Source organism: Pavona decussata, unplaced genomic scaffold, assembly GCF_977016875.1.
Source record: "Pavona decussata unplaced genomic scaffold, jaPavDecu1.1 SCAFFOLD_273, whole genome shotgun sequence".
NCBI classification, from domain to species: Eukaryota; Metazoa; Cnidaria; class Anthozoa; order Scleractinia; family Agariciidae; genus Pavona; species Pavona decussata.
The window spans coordinates 1,115,001-1,137,074 of NW_028145675.1; the positions used below are offsets into that span (position 1 = coordinate 1,115,001).

General features: G+C 37.8%; 2 protein-coding genes across 4 annotated transcripts in view; both read left to right on the forward strand.

Moving 5' to 3' along the window:
• LOC146455517 (uncharacterized) overlaps positions 1-7,486 on the forward strand; it is a 16,847-nt gene extending 9,361 nt beyond the window's left edge. The window contains exons 5-6 of the mRNA XM_085094177.1: positions 6,261-6,659; positions 6,849-7,486. Coding sequence (XP_084950303.1) covers positions 6,261-6,659; positions 6,849-7,486 — 1,037 coding nt within the window. The remainder of the gene's footprint in view (positions 1-6,260; positions 6,660-6,848) is intronic.
• The window catches only part of LOC146455513 (uncharacterized), a 149,120-nt gene that overhangs the window by 74,128 nt on the left and 52,918 nt on the right, over positions 1-22,074 (forward strand). The window lies entirely within an intron of this gene.

Below are 22,074 nucleotides of genomic sequence, written 5' to 3' on the forward strand. Positions count from 1 at the left end.
TTTTTGCGATATTTGTAATAAATGTTTTTAGCTAGCAAGAAAAATCCTTGTTACTTTTGCGATATTTGCGATATTTGCGGACATTTCGGGGCCCTTCTTGTCTTCACCTTTTTCTACGTCTTGGATCTTGTTACATTTGTTATTTTTGCGATTCTTGCGATATTTGTAATGAATGGTTTTTGCTAGCAAGGAAAATCCTTGTTACTTTTGCGATATTTGCGATATTTGCGGACATTTCGGGGCCCTTCCTGCCTTCAACTTCTTCTAAGTCTTGAATCTTGTTACATTTGTTATTCTTGCGATCTTTGCGATATTTGCAATGAATGGTTTTAGCTAGCAAGAAAAATCCTTGTTACTTTTGCGATATTTGCGAACTTTTCGGGGCCCTTCTTACCTTCATCTTTTTCTACGTCTTGAATCTTGTTACATTTGTTATTCTTGCGATTTTTGCGATATTTGTAATAAATGTTTTTAGCTAGCAAGAAAAATCCTTGTTACTTTTGCGATATTTCGATATTTGCGGACATTTCGGGGCCCTTCTTGTCTTCACCTTTTTCTACGTCTTGGATCTTGTTACATTTGTTATTTTTGCGATTCTTGCGATATTTGTAATAAATGTTTTTAGCTAGCAAGAAAAATCCTTGTTACTTTTGCGATATTTGCGATATTTGCGGACATTTTGAGGCCCTTCTTGTCTTCACCTTTTTCTACGTCTTGGATCTTGTTACATTTGTTATTTTTGCGATTTTTGCGATATTTGTAATGAATGGTTTTAGCTAGCAAGAAAAATCCTTGTTACTTTTGCGATATTTGCGTACATTTCGGGGCCCTTCTTGCCTTCATCTTCTTCTAAGTTTTGAATCTTATTACATTTGTTATTCTTGCGATTTTTGCGATATTTGTGATGAATGGTTTTTGCTAGCAAGAAAAATCCGTGTTACTTTTGCGATATTTGCGATATTTGCGGACATTTCGGGGCCCTTCTTGCCTTCATCTTTTTCTACGTCTTGAATCTTGTTACATTTGTTATTCTTGCGATTTTTGCGATATTTGTTACTCAGTCTTTCACATGGCAAGAAAATGACTTGTTACTTTTGCGATTTTTGCTATTTCTTCTATATACTTTTCTAATATCCGTTTTCTTTGCGACAATTGCGAAAATAATTTGCTAGCAATTTCTTGCTAACAAGGTCGATCCTGGACATAAGTGTAATTTTCAAGGTCAATATCCTTGGCGTCAGAGCTTGAATCGTCACTGATCAGTTTTGCTGGATAAAAAGAGGAGATGCCGAGAGGGGTGGGGTGAGGGCGATCATTCGAGAGAGGCGATTACTTATAATATTTTTGTCAAAGGGGAGCGATTCCTGGAAGGAGGCGGGTACTCGAAGGACGGGTACTCTTTTAGAACACTGTATTTCATAAAACTCCGGCCTTCAAGTTCTTTCCGCGTCAGGGAGTCATACATCTAAGTGGCATATATACAATAAAAAATTACTGCTAAATGAGCCTTCACATTTACAACAAAACGTATGTAAGATCCTAGTCTATTATTCACTGTAACTTTCTATGAATGTATGTCGTGGTGAATAAATAAATAAATAAATAAATAAACAAATAAATAAATAAATAAGTAAGTAAATAAATAAATAAAACGGCTCGTGTTTTCCTGCCCTAAAGATTAACAACATGTACTGTTTTCATTTCGAGCACTTGCTGGCTTGACAACTGCAGCCCTGCACCAGGTTTGAAATCATGTCCACGAATGGCTTTTTCCGTTTGACTTTAACTTCTGATGTGTCAAGTCCGAAGGCTTCACAGATGTTCTGTAACATTACAGTCAACCCAGGTCACGCGTGAACGATATTTTTGAAATTTGAACGGAGTTTTGAAATTTACATCTCAGTTTTCAAAAAATCGCCAACGAGATTTCAGAGTTCCCGTATAAATTTCCCTAGCTTACTGACGGTATAAAGCTACGAATTTTTCTTTGTATTGCAAAATTAAATATTTCAAGAATAACAATTGTTTCCCAAGTATTTTGAACATTTTTTTTAAGTTAATGCGTCTTTTTCGGAACGATTTCCAGAGAAATGTCCAACATTCCATTCACACGTCGGACATTACAAAGAGAAATTCGAATGTTCATTTCATTCTTGGAAATACTGTTCACGCGTGACCTGGGTTGACTGTAACACTGAAAGTGAGCTAAGGATGGAATTAAAGGGCCCTACTCAGCCACACCTTTGTTTTTGTTTATATGCGAGAGTTTGGCTATTATATTTTATTCGGAGCATGTGGAAATGAACGAAATCACTGTGAAACTACTAAAGATAATGAAACATATTTCCAGGAACATAACTTACAGTAAAGCAGTAAGATTTCACTTCACCTTGCAATATCCATGATTTCGATGGCATCGAAAATGGCGGAGGCTGACTAGGGTCCTTTAATGAGTAGCTCACAAATGTTGTAAGAGTCATATATATCGGATGTGAATGCTGCTATCGGTTAGTGCTGCACAATACAAGAAAACAAGCTAGCTTTATAAAGCGCGTTACTCTAAGTAAGAAAGTTCGGTGGGAAAAATTCCATAACTTTCGTTTATAATTGGCTATCAGTATAACAACACGCACAAATAGTTAATTTCAAGAGTCAGCAAAATAATTATTTCCGAGTCTAAAATTAAGCAAAAACTAGAGAATTAGTCTCTGTTTTGCCAGCTTCCTATAATGTGTGATCATCGGCATTCGGTTTTTTTTTTAACTCGTAATCATCCAAGTAAAGAGACAAATATGTGCACTACTGGCTACGTGAAAATTGGGGAGGGAGCGAGGGAAAGCTTGAATGAAACAAATATGCTGTTAAACATTTTAGTTATCAAACAAAATGATGAATAATAAAAATCAGCAACAATAACAAGGCCATTAATGTATTTCCATCCGGTTAGGTCTGAATTAAAGGTCTGCATGTTTCCCGAAATACGTACGTTTGCAATATTTCTCACCGTGCGTCACGCAATCTCGGTTTGATTTTGCGATTTTGTCAGATTTTGAGCGCTCTCCCACAGAGCACAATTAAGTTTCCCCAGAAAAATTTTTATTTTAGCTAAAAGCCCATTTCCTCCTTACTTCACTCTTACAGTTTCATTTGATTTGTGATAAAGGTAGTAGGATAAATTATGTTTTCAATTTGGCGAGCGATTTCTATAGATTTACGGGTCCCTTTTCTTCTGGTCGGTCTCAGTGTTACAAGCTCGATCGATCTTGATGGGAATTAAAAGATAAAACCTTAAAAGGTTGTAAAACAAGCTGATAACAAATAAATGTCTTCTAGCTTTATCAGAAGGGCAAGTGGGTTGCTTCAAAATGACTGATTTTTCAGCCCGAATTTTCTCGTGTCTGGCTATGAAATCAATCTTGGTCATTTTCTGCCAAATCAAAAGGTTATTTCACAAATGAACCACACAGCAATGAAAGTAGTGATAGATGTTAAAAATTATCCTCGTTAGTGGATCCCCTTGGATCCCCTTGGATCCCCTTAATTAATATTCCTAAGCGTCGAGTCCATGACGTCATCTATTGTGATAACCTAGGGAAAAAATGCGTTCCTCCATACTAATGAAGTGTCGAGGTTTACTAATGAGCGTCACTCTTGCACAAAGGAAACAATAGACATGCCTAGGCTTGCCCGCTCTATCCCCACCATGATTGGATCTTAAGATTTATATTGTCTGTTTAAAATAAAAGCGCCAATTTTAACGAAAGCGTCATTCCTTCATTCAACTTGAACTCGCTGGGAAAACTTCGTTCGATTTTTAAAACGTTAGTACCGTTGAAAATGGCTTTTTTCATCAACGTTATTGATCTTCAAGCTGCCTTGAACGCTTGTTTAACTGTCCGCGACTGGGAGGTGTTGTTTGAAGCCCCGTTTGCTGGGAAAATTTATCTCCGATATTTCAGGTTATTCGTGACGATTATCGATCATTACCGTCAAAAAACAAAACACACACACATATATACACAAAGTGGCGCTGAAAACTCTATATTTCAAGTTTGTTTGACTATTACAAGACCGTTTTCTCCTATCTATCTCGAGGAAATAAAAAACTATTAAAGTCACGCACCGTTAGTCAGTTAATTATGCGGGTCCACGAGCCTTAAGTTGCATACAAATTAGTTCAGTTCTGCTGGAAAAACCCAAGGGAGTATCTTGACGCATTAGTATATAATCAATTTTATATAACTTAACAAGGATCAATTAAAACACGCGACTTATAATTGCTAGCAATAGAACCAGACAAGAGATACCGTTTAAAAAACTTTATTAAAAAACAATAAAGGGTACACAGCGATTCCTGCCTGCTTAAATTAATTTGCATGTTATGTTTGGCGCGCACTGAAAAAATAAAACACGCTCAGAATTTACTGAAAATTCTTTATTTAAATCGTTTAACAATTCAAGTACAAAGCAAAGTTCTTATGACAGCGTTAATCATCTTTATCCTCGTCATCGCTAGGGGGATAGAATGTCATTTTTGATGTCCTTTCATCCTTGTGTGTGATCGCTCCACAATCATAACATCGACGGAGAAATTCCTTGGCGTGCTTTCGTTCAAGAGGAATCTTGTGATCACATATAGGGCAAACTTTACAGTTATCTTCCCAAAAGCACTTAGGACATTTCATGACTACGGTATCATATCCATGTGAACTGTTGCAGTGTCGGCACGGATCATGAACTTTTGCCTGAGCTATTGTTGAATTTTCAACTGAGTCGCTACTATTCTCAGCCTCTTCTTCTTCCCAATCACTTTCCGGGCCGCTGTTATGAGACTCTTCGGGTTGACTATTTTCAGAACTGGTTTCCTCCTCTTCACTGCTGTCCGACAAGTTTTCATCATTAGCCTTATTACCTGATTCGTCCTCTTTATCCTGGAATCCTCTTTCTTTTTCTAACAAATCGCTTAGAAGTTTTTTATTTTTGATTAGTTGCTTATTCACTCCGAGCTCTGCCAGCCCATCTAGGAAAGTATTGAGCGCACGGGGTTTGGCGACATCTTCGTTATGAGGGAGTAACACATACTCGACCAGCTCTGAGATGTTTGTTACTGGTATTGCGCGCTGGTTTCGGAGTAACAGTCCACTAGGTGTCCAGAACAAGATATTTTTAGAAGCAGCCATACTATGCAATAGTTCAGAAGCGTGCTTTCTGGAAACGGCGTTGGAAAGGTTGTTCAAGACATCTTTTATTCTTGGTTCTTCATTCTCGCTTTCATCATCAGAACTTTCGCTTTCTTCATGTTCACTCTCGTGTTCTTCTTCAACCAAATCTATCTTTCTCTTCATATTGATCAGCACTCGTTAAAAGAGAGACACAAATGACCAAATTTCAGAATCCACGGTCTCTTTTATAACATAAGATACCACAAGCTACTAATTGCAGGGGTCAGTAATTCTTGTATAAACCCACTGCCCTCTTGCACAAGGATGCGTTTCTTTGTCTTGTAAGGAACATTTCGCTGAGCAAGATTTAGAAGAGCATCCTTATGCGAACGCAATATGGCCCTAACTTCTTCAGACACTGGTATGTTTTCTGTAAGTACGTTATAAATAACTTGCAATAACGCATGCAACTGTTGTGGAGTAGCTGTTCTCAAGAGAAAGTGACGCTGCTTGGAAGGGCAATCAGAAAGGAGCTGAAGGAAACCTCGGTTGTTCTTTACAACGCGAGACATGATCATGGAATGAGTTTAAGAAAGTAAGTTCCCCCTTTTATTGTGTAGGGTGTGGGGGAAGTAATAGACTTGAGGAGGAAAAACAATAGAATTGAGGAGAAGGAGGAGGAAGAGGAGGAGGAGGAGGAGGGGGAGGAGGGAAAACAACAGAATTGAGGAGGAGGAGGGAGAGGAGGAGGAAAAACAATAGAATTGAGGAGGAGGAGGAGGAGGAGGAGGAGGAGGAAGAGGAGGAGGAGGAGGAGGGAAAACAACAGAATTGAGGAGGAGGAGGGAGAGGAGGAGGAAAACAATAGAATTGAGGAGGAGGAGGAGGGAAAACAATAGGGGTTAATTCTATATAAATGTGACACATTCGATGTTTTTTTTCAGTTCACGTTAAGTCTTCACTGAGTTGACATGAGTTGGTTCTGTTCTTTCTGCGAAAAATCCTTTAGTAGAAAAGATAACATGCAAAGACATATGTTTAATAAGCACAATGAGTCGCCGAGTTTCACACCATTCAGAGCTATGCCGTTTTCTCCAGAAAAATGTCAGCGGTTTCGCTTCCAGCATCCTTTTACTTCCATGATTGCTGGGATGACGGGGTCTGGAAAAACGGCCTGGGTTCGATCTCTATTGCAACAAGCTTCAGAGACAATTCACCCTCCCCCGGAGAGGATCGTTTGGTGTTATTCACAATGGCAGCCTGCGTACACAGAAATGCTAGTCGCCATGCCACATATTGAATTCGTCAAGGGCATTCCTAAGGCTTTGGAGCTGGATTCCTATTTTAATGTAAACACACGGAATTTGATCGTGTTTGATGATCAGATGATTGACGCCAGTAAAGACAAGCGGATTGTGAACCTCTTTACTCATGGTTCTCATCATCGTAATCTCAGTGTGATTTATATCGTGCAGAATCTATTCCATCAGGGAAAAGGTAGCCGCAGCATAAGCCTTAACAGTCATTATTTGGTGTTATTTAAGAATCCACGAGACAAATTGCAAATCTTGACTCTGGCGAAGCAAATGTATCCCGGCCAAACGGATTTCTTTTTAAATCAGTACGAAGAGGCTGTGAAAAGACCTTTTGGTTATCTGTTGATTGATCTGAAAACCACTACCCAAGACAACTGTAGATTGCGAACAAACGTCCTCCCCAGCGAAGAAGGCTTTAAGCAAGCAATATTTCAAGAAAACATTCCTCAAGAGCTTTTAAAATATCTGAAGCAGCAAAACATAGCGACACCCCCGGTACTTCCAGCTATGGAAGAAATAAAGGGCAGTATGGATGGCATGCTTTCTCGAAACGATCTCCGGGAAGATGAAAAAGCTAAACGATACTTTCAGTTGCAAAACAGATACCTGGCTTTTAAAGAACAATTAAATTCAAGAACACGACCGAAAGAAATAATCAGCGCTGTTCCAGACTTAACATCAAGGGCACTAGATTCTTCGACAGCCACGGCAGCATTCCCCACTCCCCTCAACCCTTTTAACGTAACACCTGAATTAACACAAGCGGCTATCTCTCAAAAACCATACAAAGAAAGCCTCACGCCTGCACCACCCTCAAACCCTCCTTTCCTGACCCCTCCTCCCACAGTAGAAACCCCATCACAACAAGCCCCGAAGCGAAAAAGGCGTCGGATTCAATTTGGAAAATATTTGGATGATCATGAAGCTCATGGCAAACGGCTGAGGAAACGTCGGCAAAAGAAATTTGATCCTTACAAGTACTCCATGGGTGAAGAAGATGAAGATTAATTAATTTCATCCGCTTAAAATCGCTCTGTATTTGACTCTTTTTTTCATTGTTTTTTAATAAAGTTTTTTAAACGGTATCTCTTGTCTGGTTCTATTGCTAGCAATTATAAGTCGCGTGTTTTAATTGATCCTTGTTAAGTTATATAAAATTGATTATATACTAATGCGTCAAGATACTCCCTTGGGTTTTTCCAGCAGAACTGAACTAATTTGTATGCAACTTAAGGCTCGTGGACCCGCATAATTAACTGACTAACGGTGCGTGACTTTAATAGTTTTTTATTTCCTCGAGATACGAGATAGATAGGAGAAAACGGTCTTGTAATAGTCAAACAAACTTGAAATATAGAGTTTTCAGCGCCACTTTGTGTATATATGTGTGTGTGTTTTGTTTTTTGACGGTAATGATCGATAATCGTCACGAATAACCTGAAATATCGGAGATAAATTTTCCCAGCAAACGGGGCTTCAAACAACACCTCCCAGTCGCGGACAGTTAAACAAGCGTTCAAGGCAGCTTGAAGATCAATAACGTTGATGAAAAAAGCCATTTTCAACGGTACTAACGTTTTAAAAATCGAACGAAGTTTTCCCAGCGAGTTCAAGTTGAATGAAGGAATGACGCTTTCGTTAAAATTGGCGCTTTTATTTTAAACAGACAATATAAATCTTAAGATCCAATCAGGGTGGGAATAGAGCGGGCAAGCCTGGGCATGTCTATTGTTTCCTTTGTGCAAGAGTGACGCTCATTAGTAAACCTCGACACTTCATTAGTATGGAGGAACGCATTTTTTCCCTAGGTTATCACAATAGATGACGTCATGGACTCGACGCTTAGGAATATTAATTAAGGGGATCCAAGGGGATCCAAGGGGATCCACTAACGAGGATAATTTTTAACATCTATCACTACTAATGAATAACTCAATATGGACTATTAATAGCCAAAGTTTCAGCTATTTTCAAAATTTGAAAGTTTGCCGCACAATGTTCGATTTTTGTGTGCACGCGCTCTTAAAAGCTACTACCCCCACTCTCATACTGAACACCATTATCAGTCGCCAAGTTCTCAAACTGGATACTGCACATGTCAATGCACTTCAGACCCAGCTTCTAGCACCAGCAGCTCTCGACCGTGTATGCTCTCTTCCACGTACAGGAGAGTAGTTCCAGGACCTCTTCTGGCGCTGGCTTAGACCCAAGCCACACAAATTCCAGGACGTTAAAGATGTTGTCTATTTCCCCAGCCGTGCCCATGAAGGGAGGGGATTACCAGAAGCTGAACGATGGTTTTTCTTCAGATTGAATTTGCTCTTGTAACGTGACGTCGTAGAGATGGCTCCCATAGCGGCAGAGCCTCTGACTCGACTTGACTGCCTCTGGCGCAGTGGATCTCATGGTGCAGGACATCCACGCTCTGGATCCTCTTCCTGTGCAGCTGACACACAAGCGCCTCCGTATGTTTAAAGGTCTTCTCAGATACTGCCCACTCCTTTCCGTTATTTGCCAAAACTCGGACTTACCTTTCATTGCGTTGGAGAAGCTGGGCTGCCTTCCTCTTTCCTTTATCAGGAAAGAAAGAGATGGTATCACAGCCTGTGATCATGTGTACGCCGATTAGGGCTTTCATGAAGCAGTGCTTGTCAATGCCCGGGTCGAGTTGCTTCTCTAAGCTGTTAACAACTATAGAAAGTTCTATTATTCTGGTCTTCGCACCTCTTCCCTTCTTTATGTAGCACTTTCTAAGGTTTCGGCTATGAGCAAGAAGTAGGACAAAGACACCAGTGTCATCAGTCGATGATGCATGTACCCCTGCGTCACGAGCATGGAGAACCAAACGCGTATCAGCCTTTTTGTGATTACACTCTAGCTCAGGAACAGGTTTGCATGTGGTTGCGTCTAGTCGATAGGACTGATCTTCAGTTGTTACGTGCATGATCCAGTTGCCGATCCTGCCTCGGAATGCTTCTGTCTTCCATTGTGGCACGAGAAATTTGACTATCTCAGGCTTGTTTGCGGCGACACTGAGCAGCTTGTCCCATGACTTCACGGTATAGTCAGGGAGTATGTTCTTGTCTTGTACACCGTCAGAACCCTCTGCCACGACATCGCTCTGGACAGCTAGTTCTCTAAGCCCTGCATGCCTGAATTGACCTCCGATGACGCCCAAGAGCATTAACAACAAATGAAACCCTGCCATCGTTATGACTAGGGTAACGAATAGCTCCCTGTGTTTTCAGTAGTTTCCAGTAAACCTCCATGGCCTTGGCACAAAAAGGCTGATCAAAAACACAAACAATAGCATGCAACTGCAGCCGATCTTTTATCTCACATCCTCAAGACCGCCCCTTCTGCACAGTCTTCAGGGTCAGTGGAAGGGCAGTCTATTGTATCCAAATAACTAATTGTGCTCTCCACAACCACAACATATTCGCTCACTTTAATGTTAAAGCCAGGCCACCCAGGCACTAGCAATAGTGGGTGCGTTTCGCGCTTCTGACCTCGAGCCACACAAGGTAGCGCAGTGTCAGTTCCTTTGTTTTTTCACTATAAGAACTTACTGCAAGGTTTTGAATGCATGGCAGTTCCCCTGGACCCTTCTGTTTTCAGCGGGAGTACTCGGTGACCTCTCTAGCCACCACAGTCGCTGGTAGGGATCTCCTGCATTTCTTCGCTACTGTTGGTGCTTAGTCTTGGTCATCTGACTCGTCTGCGTTCTCTCTCTCCCTCTCCTCTCCGTGACGAGGATGGAACACACGCGATGAGATGTTCCAGACACACCCACTCTAGTGTACACTCTAGTTTATCAATGTTACATTGGGGCGACAGTGAACCTGGCCTTCTTCTGCGTGACACTGGCCGGTTTTCTCACTGCTCGTTAATAACTTCCAATCAGGGCATACTCGGTCTCGATCTCTTCTACTGGGTCATAACTTACGCAATAGCCGTACTTATTGATAAGCTTCAGAATCTCTGTGTTTTTACACAGGGCCTTTACAACACAAGAAAATAACGCGCTTTTTGGAGTTTTCACAACCTCGTTTGTAAATGAAAACACGGGATCTTATGTAAGAGTTTCTTTCAGCCTGATTATTCTTTCTGTAGTACTACTCTCACGGTGGAATGATTTTCTAGAAATAAGTACAGTCAAAAAGACGTCGATTAGATGTGGAATATAGTCATCAGTTCTACTTGGTTTCAAATCGTCCTCTTTAGTAGTATAGTATATGGGGCTACCGGCGAGCCATCTTTTTTACATCATCGGACCATCTTTTTTACACCTCAAAAATCCCACACAAATTTGACTCAACATTTAACTGAAAGCCCCACGAGCGCACAGATAAAATTTCACACAAATTTGACTTGAGTTTTTCTCATCTTAGCGCGCATGCGCATGAAACTAATTTAAAAAAATTTTTTTGTATTAAAATAAAGATGAATGAAAGAAAAAGAAATGTTAAAAAAGTTTTAAACTATTTAAAATTTGATGATTTTTTAGTGGAAGATGATTCAGAAACAGAGACAGAAAAGGTTGAAAAACAAAAGAGACTATCACCTGTTAAAAGTCAAAACAGACTTTTACCTCTCAAAAATCAAAAGGTTGAAAAACACAAGAGACTATCGCCTGTTGAAAAACACAAAAGACTCCTTCCTACAAAAAATTATGTGTATAAAAAAGAAATTTAATAATCTTCACATAGATTTTTATGTGAAGATTTTATCTAAATTTTTTGAATCAAATATCTTTATGACCATAAGCATAGCTGGTTACTCCATTACTCAAAATATATCTTTTGTCATCGAAGCAACTTAGTGATGTTTTGTTGAGAACATAGCTTCCTACTTGATGTTCTTTGCTCTTAATCACCCTCATTGTGTGACTCATCTGTTTTCCATTGAAAAGTACGTCTTTGAAATTTTCATGTCGTAATTCTTGCTCTTTTACACTTTCTTTTATTCCTTTTGCTCTTGACGCCTCTTTTTTATTGTCTTTCACATAGGAGTACATTTTTGACCCCAAACCAACAAACTCCACAATTGGTATTTGAGGTGACTCATCCTTGAATTTGCCAATTACCTTCTTGTTTGCTTTATCGAAAAATGGACTACTCTCTGGGTAATCACTGTTGTCGAAAAGATGTCTATCTTGCCAAAAATCGTGATATACATCGTTTGCCTCAATTTCATATGTCAAACTGTCTGTGTCTGTAAACAACAACCTCGCATCTGGATACTTCTTCTTGATGTAATTGTAATGAAAATCATACATCAGCGTTTTGGATAAATCCAAAATACACATCCCAACATAAGCCGGTCTATTCAAAAGCAAAGTCGGCTTTATTTTGTGAACAGCAACCAAATCTTCATTGAATATTTTGCAGCTTATAAAGCTTGGTTTACTTGCTAATTTCAATAGTTTTTCTTTATCTGTCACAAGTTTGATATTTTCTCTCTTTCTGAGATTTTCCATCGTTTTTCCAAACACTGAATTGTTCATCAGCTTGAAAAAGTCTTTTTCAAAAGAGTTCTTTGCCCCCATTCGCTTTTGTGTGTTTAAATCAATATACTTTTTTAGCCATGGGCTCTGATTAAATTTGAGAACTCTGTGAACCTTTTTAAGTTTCAACCCCAAAGATAGATACAACTGTAAGTTTCTGTAATGCAAAACATATTTTTCTTTTGTTGCTAAAGTTGGTATCAGCTTGTAAACCATACCTGTTTTTATTGAAAATTTTTCTGCAATCTCACGGCAATAATCAGAAAGCATATCTTCAGTCACTTTGACTTTTTCTGCCGCGAGAGGATAGTCATTGTGAAGACTATGAAGCTCCTCAGGATATTCCAAATCAACCTCCAATATCAATCCTTTTTTAGACTCATCATTATACTTAGCCAAATCAACCTTGTCTATCTCCTCATCTTTCAACCATTGAAATCCACCTGTTGGAAGATATTGACTCATTGCCCAACCATAAAGGTTGTTTGCGTCCAAATACATTAGGTACTTCGATGGTGCCTTATCATCATACTCTTTCATGTACTTGTTGTTTGCCTTTCCGTATCGATTGGCTATGTAACTGATTCCACCGCGCATGCCTTTTTCAATGAATTGAAACATATCTACGTCACTCATCAACTCCAATTCAATTCCCATCATTTTCAACATTGCATCCCAACTCAGACCGGGTGATGTAAAATAATGAGGAGGATCCAATCCATAGTTTTTTCGGCATGTTTTGCGGAAATTTTCAAAAACATCAGCCAACAACAAAATATCTGATTTGAGATATAAATCATGATACGCTCCCATTGATGATAGACTGAATTCATTCCAAACATTTTGCGCATGCTGGTAATCTTCATCACTTATGCCTTTATTATTCAAAATGCTGAAGAAATCTTCTTTATTTGGTAACTTAGTCTCCTCAAACTTTTCGAAACTATCCATATAATCATAAGGATAGACACCTTTCTTTGTCATAAATTCAAACTCTTTCTTTTGAAATACCTGTCCAGTATATTTGAAAGCATCAGCAGGAAGATTTTTTACTAATTTTTCCAAGGATAAGCTCATGAATTGAAAGCTGTCAATAAACAAAAGATTATAACCCAACATGAAGGCCATGTACTTTTCCATGTTATTGGGAATAACATTTATATCCATCTCATGCTTTTTTCCTTCTTCATCAACATATGAATTTTTCTTGACAATCTCACCAATCTCTTGCATTATAAAGTGACTGTCATAACCCTTGAGATTGTGAAAAACCACAGGTATCTTACTGGTTATTTTAAAATTTAGATTGCAATCTTGATGTGCTGAGCCTCTATAATTTCCATAAATATGACAGTGATCTCTTACTCTAACATCACCTTCAGTATAAGGTTTCTTGCAGATGTGGCATTCCTTTGCTCTTTCAAAACTTTCCTGATCCTCTTTTGACATTTTAAGAGGTTTCGAAAAATGTTTTTTCACAATATTTTGACACCACTTGACTTCATCCAACATGTCCTCCATAAACTTGTGAACAGCTTTTTTTCCTCTGTAAATTTTGATTGGTTTTGAAAATTCTTCATCATAACAACAAACAACTTTGTAACCATATCCACAATCGATATGTTTTTGATACTGCTCTGTGTTGGGTCTTTTTTCTTGGTCATCCCCCTGCGGATCTGGAATCTTTTCAGTAATGGCTTCAAAATCAGCATAAATCACAAAAGGTGCAGGTAACTGTTTACTATAATTTTTAAAGAATATTTTTGTCCCAGGTTTTGGCATTTTGATTGATTGCGTTCCATTGATTTCAATGCAATCAACTTTGTGTTTTTCTAAAATACTTTCTGTGCTAAAACATTGGAGACAGTACATACAAAAATGCTTTCTGCACTTGTGCTTTGTTTGTCTAAACATAAATTTGTTAAAATCCTTTATTAAACAATAATGCTTAACCTCATCTTCAGTTATTAAAAGTAGATTCAAGCGAGTCTCAAACTTTTCTTTTGAGACATAGATTGGATACGGCTGTTTTTTCTCATAACCAAAAAAGTCGATTCCTGAGTAATCCAAATTTTTTACAAATTCTCTGTCGCACAGTTTTACTCTCTGTGGATCTTTCTTTTGAGGGTTTAATTGACGAATATGACACCAGCGAAAACATTCATTGTCATTGTTTTTAATGTTTATTATGCCTTTGGCTGAGTTTTGCAACTCTTTTGGTAATGGAATGTATGAAGAACCTCTCAACGGTTGATATTTTACAAGATTGATAAAATGACTATTAACCGATTGAATTAACCAAGCGGAGCCTTCTGAAATCCATTGTTGAATCTTGTTGGTGATTTGATTCTGTGTTATCTTTAACGATTCTGCAATCTCTGTTTCATTCAAGATTTTTTGAACCTTTCCATTGAAAAAAGCTGTCTTTTCAATAAACTCATCTCCCTTTTGTTTTTGGAATGTAATCTTCAACACTTCATTAAATTTAAAACCTCTCATCTCATTCAAAATCTTTTTCAGATTTTCTTCAATAGCTAAACGGGTACTCTGTAGTTGAATCAACGGATCTAATTTGTTTATGAGACTGACTTCATAAGAAACCGTGTACCCCTTTAGAGCCTTTGCTCTCTGAATGAATTCAACTTTTGGAGGTGCCTCTTTTTCTTTTTTCGGTTGAAGTTTTTTAACAAACTTTTCGAGTTTTTGTTGTAAAGGCTTCTTATTTTTTGCTCGATTTAATTTTTTCTTAAGACGAGCAAACTCTCTCTTTTGTCTCTTTGTTTTGCTGTTGTTTGTTGATAGTTGTAAATGATTGTGTGAGGGAACGACTTTTGTTCTTGGGGCCGGTATCGCTGGAGTTGGCTTTGCAACTTTTGTTCTTGGAGCTGGTATCGGTGGAGTTGGCTTTGCAACTTTTGTTCTTGGAGCTGGTATCGGCCGTGTCACTGGAGTTGGAATTTGCTTTACAACTTTTGTTCTTGGAGCTGGTATCGGTCGTGTCACTGGAGTTGGAATTTGCTCTACAACTTTTGTTCTTGGAGCTGGTATCGGTCGTGTTACTGGAGTTGGCTTTGCAACTTTTGTAGTGTCAGCACCCCTTGGTTGATTTATCAAATCAATCAACTCTTGTTTTCTCAAGCGCGAATAATTTCGCAAACCAAGATTTTTTGCTTCCGCTTTCAATTGTGCGACTGTTTTTGAGTCCATCTTTTTATTATATATGAAAAAAAATATCTTTTAAATTTATTTTTATTTCACAAAACGTGAAATAAAAATTTTAAGCGAAAGACAATATTACTCTATTTCCGTCATCATCCGTAAACTGATTTCCGCATTTTATGTAATACTGAATTGAACCGTTGTTTCTATTCAGCATTTTTGAACACTGATAGATACTTTTGCATCTTGTGACAACTTTTGTTTCAACATTGGTGATCAACACCTCCTTTGCATTTGGTGGCTTACATACGATTTTTTCGTCGAGATTTAACGCTTTTACCAACTCTATTTTTGATAGCTTCATATAGTATTTGATTTTTTTACCAACAGCCATTTTTTGAAGTTCACGAAGAGTCATGTATGATTCCATTTTCTTTTTATTATATATGAGAAAATATTTTTTAAATTTATTTTTTTCATATCAGATCTTTTATGTTTATCCAGGAATTAAATTTGTCTGGGTAACCTCTCCACTTTACCAAAGCTTTACCTTTTTTATAGTCTCGTCGAATCACTTTCTCAATACGGTAAACGTCTTGAACAGCCTTTTGCATCTCCTGTTCATAAAAAGAACCGGATATCTCCTCACCACTGAGGTCTTTGAGTCTGTAAGTGATCGGATTGGTGTATTGTATCTTATCGACTGTAAAAACTTCTTCTGACCAATTGGGTGTGTATCCTTTGTCGAAGACAGGACGTTTGTACTTAGATATTCTAACCTTATCACCGACTCTGTATTTTGGCTTTGTTGAGGTTGGATTCATATCACCGAAAAGGTTGAAGTAAACGGTTCCTTCATTTTCTTTCCTCGACGCTTCTGCCGGCGTCATTTTTATCGAACGATGTTTGGTGTTGTTGTACCGCTTCAATATTTCGGGTAGTATGTCCAGATACACAGTATTGCCTTGAGCAGTGAATTCCTTCCACATTTTATTTTTTATGGTTCGGTTCCAACGCTCCACCACTGACGATTTCTCTTCATTTTCTGTTGAATACAGTTCAATCTCATGTTTTCTTAGCAAGTCTTTCAGATGTCTGTTGTAAAACTCTGAACCTTTGTCAGTCCACACAAACTCCGGTTTTCTACCTTTTTTAAAGATGTTTTGAAATGCTTTGGTTACGGTCTCACCTTTTTTATCCTTCAATGGTACAATCCAACCGTATTTGCTAAAGACATCGATTATCATGAGAAGATATTTATAACCTTTATTCCATCTGCTGAACTGCTGCATCTCAACAAGGTCAGCAGCCCATATCTCATCGATGTGATTCACAATGACGCGCCGTCGGGTGAATTTTCTTTTTATGGGTCTATGCAGTTCATCCGCTAATTTTTCTTGCCACCCAATGTCTTTACCCGACGGCTTTTGACGTTTTTTGGAACGCCGAGACCAAGTTTTTGCTTTGTGTTAATCATATTTCGAGCCATCCAGTGACCCCATTGTCTCTCATTATAAGGAACAGAGTCCAGCGCTTTTACCATTTTTCTATCGACTTCATTCTTACATTTTTTATCATCTTTGCAAACTGAATAATCAACATCGTGCTGCATTGCAATCGCATCCGTTTTTCCAGTCGGCTTATCGTATATCTCAAGAATTTCACCTGTTTTTGGATCCCATCTGACCTGATTTTCAAGATCATTGTAAGGGCCTGTGTATTTATGTCCTGGAAGAGTCCAACCACCTTTTGGTTTTGGGAGTTTTCCGATTGCTTTGTGAATATCAATTGAACCGCCACTTTTTGGTCTTCCCTTCATTCCTTTTTCATATTCAATCCAATTTGGTGGATGCCAACCAATGTTGTTATAACTTGAACAAGCTGGTGTAATGTGAAATTTACTTCCTATTTTTACCATACTATCACAAGGATAATCTTTGTATTTTTCTAATGTTTTTTTACCTGCCTTTCCTGTCCAAAATTGACTTGACAAAACACCAGTATCTGTACTGAACGCTCTTTTAGCAATGTCTCCGGATTTATATTCATCAAAAACATGTTGTGTTGAAGGAATTAGTTTACCAACAACATCCATCGACTTTGATGCAGCTTTTCCTGGAGTTCCAAATTGTTCCAATATTGTATCCAATAAACCGGAACCCAACTGGTCCAAATCTTTTCTGTTGGTTTTGTATTTTTTATTAGGTCGAATCTTTGTTGAAATTGATCCAACGCTTCTGAACCCGCTTTTTGAACCAGCGGTGCAGCTTTTTCCAAAGCATAATCGATTGCCTTTTTCTGCAGTTTTGGGTTTCTCAAAGCTTCACTGGCATAATAACGCCCTGCCTCAACAGCTTTTTTCCCAAGCCAAGGAATACCATGTTCAATTAACATATCTGTTCCAGTCGAGGCTATTGTGTCTAAAATGCCCGCCCCTTCAGACGGGCCAACCAGTTTCCCGGCACCTCAGATTTTTTCACAAATCTGGTTTTGGTTATTCCACATTCGGCGCATGTGCAAAAAAACATCCACCTTTTATTTTTAGTTTCCTTGTAACCTGAAGGTTCAACACACTCAGTTTCTTTTTTATCTTTCACACAATAAGATTTCATTTACAATTAGGCTATATTTTTTTTTCAAAATATTTTTCAATGAATTTTTCATTCTTCGAAGTATCGTTTACGTCGAATACTTGTAATAGATTGAAATACAGCTCCGCTGGGGACTGAATGTCTGATTTACCTTTATTCATCTCATTCAAAAAATACAAACAAAAGTATCCACAAGTTGTTGTCAACAATCCTTGAATCTGTTCGTTTTGATGAATAAGAGTAAGATTTTTTTTCTTTGCATGATTTACAATCTCCTGAAAAGGAGGTAATCCAAAACTATCAAAATAATTGATTACACCATTTTTTACATACGTTGCAACCCAATGACTTCCACTCATATATGACGGTTCGAGGTTGTAAATGAATAAATCCATTTTGTGATTGTGTGGAACAGTTTGGTCTCTTGACAAAACACCACCCGTATCAATCGGTATTTTCAAACGGTGACACCATTTTTCCAAATCATGATTACTCATCGGAATGTTTTTTTCAAACTTCAAAATATTGCCCCCAACAATGGTATTTGATTGAATGGACTGTTTTTTCCTAAAAGTAAACCGTCCCCAGTCTTTTTTTTTCTTGTTTTTTTTCCCAGCGCCCATTGTTCCGGGGACTTGTTCCCATGTTCCAAAAAACGGAGGTGGAGGTTTATATGCACCCAGTCTCGGAGCCGCTCCGCCATCCTGTTTGGCTGTGGGAGCCTTACCCATTCTAGGACCTCCTGAACCCGTCATCTTTTTGAAAGCCTCAAGAGCCAACGGAATTCCGATTGATGCTAAAAGTGAACCAAGAAAACCACCCTCTTGCTGCTTTTTTTGTTGGTTTGATTGGAACTCCTGAACCTGTTTGAATTGCGTTCAAAATATCCCTTTTTTGTTTATCAGTCAAAAGATGTTTGTTTGCGATTAGCTGTTGAATTTTTGCATTTGGGATTAAAAAACCACCAGTCTGACCACCACCGGATATCTTTTTGACAAGTTGAGATGCTCCTTCAGAAACAACACCCGAAAGAGCAGACATTCCTAAAGTTTTTGCCAATTCAGGACCAAAGGTTCGACCGAGCGTTAAAATTGAACTCAAAAGTGATCCACCAACTTGTTTTCTAATGTTTGTCTTTGCAAGTTTGATATCCATTCCCTTATCCATTGCAATGTGTTTTTTCATCCTGTTGACAGTGGTTGCTGGAACATAAAGAGTATCGGATCCTTGGAGAGCATCCTTTTTTAATCTCAATGTGATTGTTTCACGATTGTGAAAAGCTCTACTTAGATTTTTTTTCTGATCGTCGGAAAGCGTAACATTTATTTCGTACAATCGAGTCATCTTTATTTTATCTGATACAAATAAAATAAATTAATTTTTCAAATTACACCATCATAAGTTCGTTTCCTCTTTTATCCACAATTATTTCACTCTCATAAAACACAATGGCATGTGCCCGTACATTTGCAGTCGGAGCAGTATTCAATCTAAAGTTCAAAATTAGTTGTTTCGGATCGCGTGTGACAGTCTCTTTTTGATAAGTCAAATCAAAATAAATAAGACCGTAAAGAGCATCAAAATTATGAAGATTCAACTGCGTTCCAGCGTTGAGATCATTTTTTCGAAAAGCATAAGACATCAGATCGTTGAAGATTCTGACTTTTGAATCTGTATCGTACTCCAATTCAGGATAAAAAGTACTGTTTCCATATTCTAATCGACACGATGAAAGACTGGAGTTTGAATCTGCAGCATTCAACTTGAACGTATCGTAAACATACGGAGTTCTTTCCGATTCCTCATTGTTTGGACCGTCAGTTCGCTGCAAATAAACAAATACATGTTTTACATTGTCGATGGCGGGACTGATTTGAAACATGTTTTGAACTGCTCTTGTATTTGCACTCTGGTTGTATAAATCTCTCATGTAAACCCATTTACTGGGTTTCAAAAAATCTTTTACAAATTCACCAAATTCACTATCCTTTGGAACCATTTTTGGAAGCCAAAGATAAAATCGAGTAACAACAACACGACCGTCGTCGGCAGCGGCCGCTTTGTGAATCAATTCAGAATCGTCGTTTAATGTCAACTCTAATGTTAACTGCATGGGTGGAATCATCTTGTCTTCCAATTCCTCAAAAAAACTGTACCTGTTTAACGGAATGATTTCATTGATGCTTTTTGCACCACCACTTCCATCATTGTTTGCAGCTTGAGTTAAAATTCGTCTTGCTTCAAAACCTAAATTTGTGTTTGCTGTTGATCCGTTTGTATCAAGATACCAAAAACTGTTTTTAGCAACCGATCTACTAAAATCGTCGCTGTACTCAAGCAAATTTTTGGCATTTGTGATTCTGTGAATGTTGTCACTTTCGTAAACAATTTTTCCTGCGGATTTTATTACCATGTGTTTGATGAGAGAATGTGCTCCGTTAATCATGGTGATTCTGTCAGCAGCTGCATAACCTGCACCGTCAGCTTTTTTCTGCAACTCCTTGGTAACCTCAAAATATCCGTTGAAATATTCAAAAAGAGTCGATCTGTCGTTGATTGTAAATTTATAACCTGTTTTTTTCTGAGTATTGTTGTTTCCAGGCATCTCAATTACATTGTCAAGAGAAAATCTGACCATTTCGTATCTTTGAAGTTTTTCGCTAGTTCTGAAACTCATCTTTTTATTTATACTAAAACTTTTATTTTTTATTTTTTATTTTTTCTCATTTTTTTCATCCCGCTTCCGGAAATCATTCGATTCAAAATTAAATTATAATCTTCTTCAACAGGTTGTGTTTTGGTTACCTTTGGTTGTACAACTCCTTGAATCATTGAATTCAACATTCCGTTGTAATCTTTGATAGGATTTTGGGTCCCCTGCGGATTAGAAGTTTTTTTATTTTTTGTACCCATCTCTTTGAAAAACGTTAAACCTGGACTTTCAGAAAATTTTTTACCTGCAATATCGACCGCTTTTTTTCCGATTTTGTCACCAGCACTTTCTATTCCCGATTTCAAAGCTTTTTTAGCAAGAGGTTTCAAAACAGCTTTTGTTGCTGTTGCCAACATTTTTTTAACCGGTTTGAAAATATTATCAACAATCAAACCTGAACCTTTGTGTTTGTAAACAAATCTTCCGAGTTTCGGATGAAAAATCCTTTTGTAATTATATGGTTGCATTTTTATTATTACAATCTTTTATATTTTTTCTTTCAAAATTAACGAAAATGCGGTATCGGCATTATTCAAATCTATTATCCTTCTTTGCCCATCGGTGATGTATATCCGTATGTTGTTGATTAGATATTTGTTGACTGGGTTAAATTGAACCCTCAAAGGTTCTTTAGTAAAAGCATATGAAGGTGTCAAGTCGTTTGTTCCAAAAGAATACAAGATATCTGTTTCATCACCATCAACAAGACTTTCAGAAATAAGATCGCAGTGGATGTTTAAAATCTCCGTATCTTGACTAAGCTTTGGTGTGTAGTCACCAATATTTTCAGTGCTTGTTAAAATTCGTTTGTTAAATCCAATCAAGTCGTTAAAATTTGACGGTCTCAAATCGAGTTGGTAGTTTGCTGCCAATGTAATGATTGTTTTATATGTTGTGTTATCAAATTCCAATGTAATCGGATACGAAGGGTTGCTTGAGGTTCCTGTTTTTGTCTCTTCCTTGATGTGATCATTAAAATCAACATAGTTCCACGTACCCGGTGGAAAGTTAATGTCTTTCCAAGTTTTTCCTCCGTCGGAAGAGTATTTTATGAGTTGGTTTTTCAAATCCGAATTGATATTGAACCAAGTGAACGACATTGTAATGATTCTGTCAAGTCCAAGAACATATGTGTTGTTTGGATTGAGTCTTATCGGTTCAATGTATTTGATTGTAAAATCACTAGGTTTATTTTTACCTTGTTTTTTCACGCTGTGAGAAGATAAAACTAATTGTCTCTCCATTTTTATTTATTCACATAAAAAAGTTTTTATAAAAATTGTTGTACACAGGTTTGTTGATAATGTTGTTTTTCAATAAAATATCCAAAATTGCTACACCCATGTTTCTTAACTCGATACTGTTATTTCCTGCTTCAATCGAACCAACGATTAACTGCAACTTTTTTATAGCATCGTCTGGATTTATGAAAAAAGCGTTTCCACCTCGTTTGGTTTTTTTCAAACCGGAACCTTCAATACTCTTTAATTTGCTTTTGTGATAGTTAATGTAGTCAGTCAAAACTTTTCGTGTGTCATCAATCACTTTTCTTCCAAACTGAGCTTCAGCCTGACTAATCATACCTTTGTTTAACTGCTTCGTGATATGTGTTTTGTAACCTGGAAGT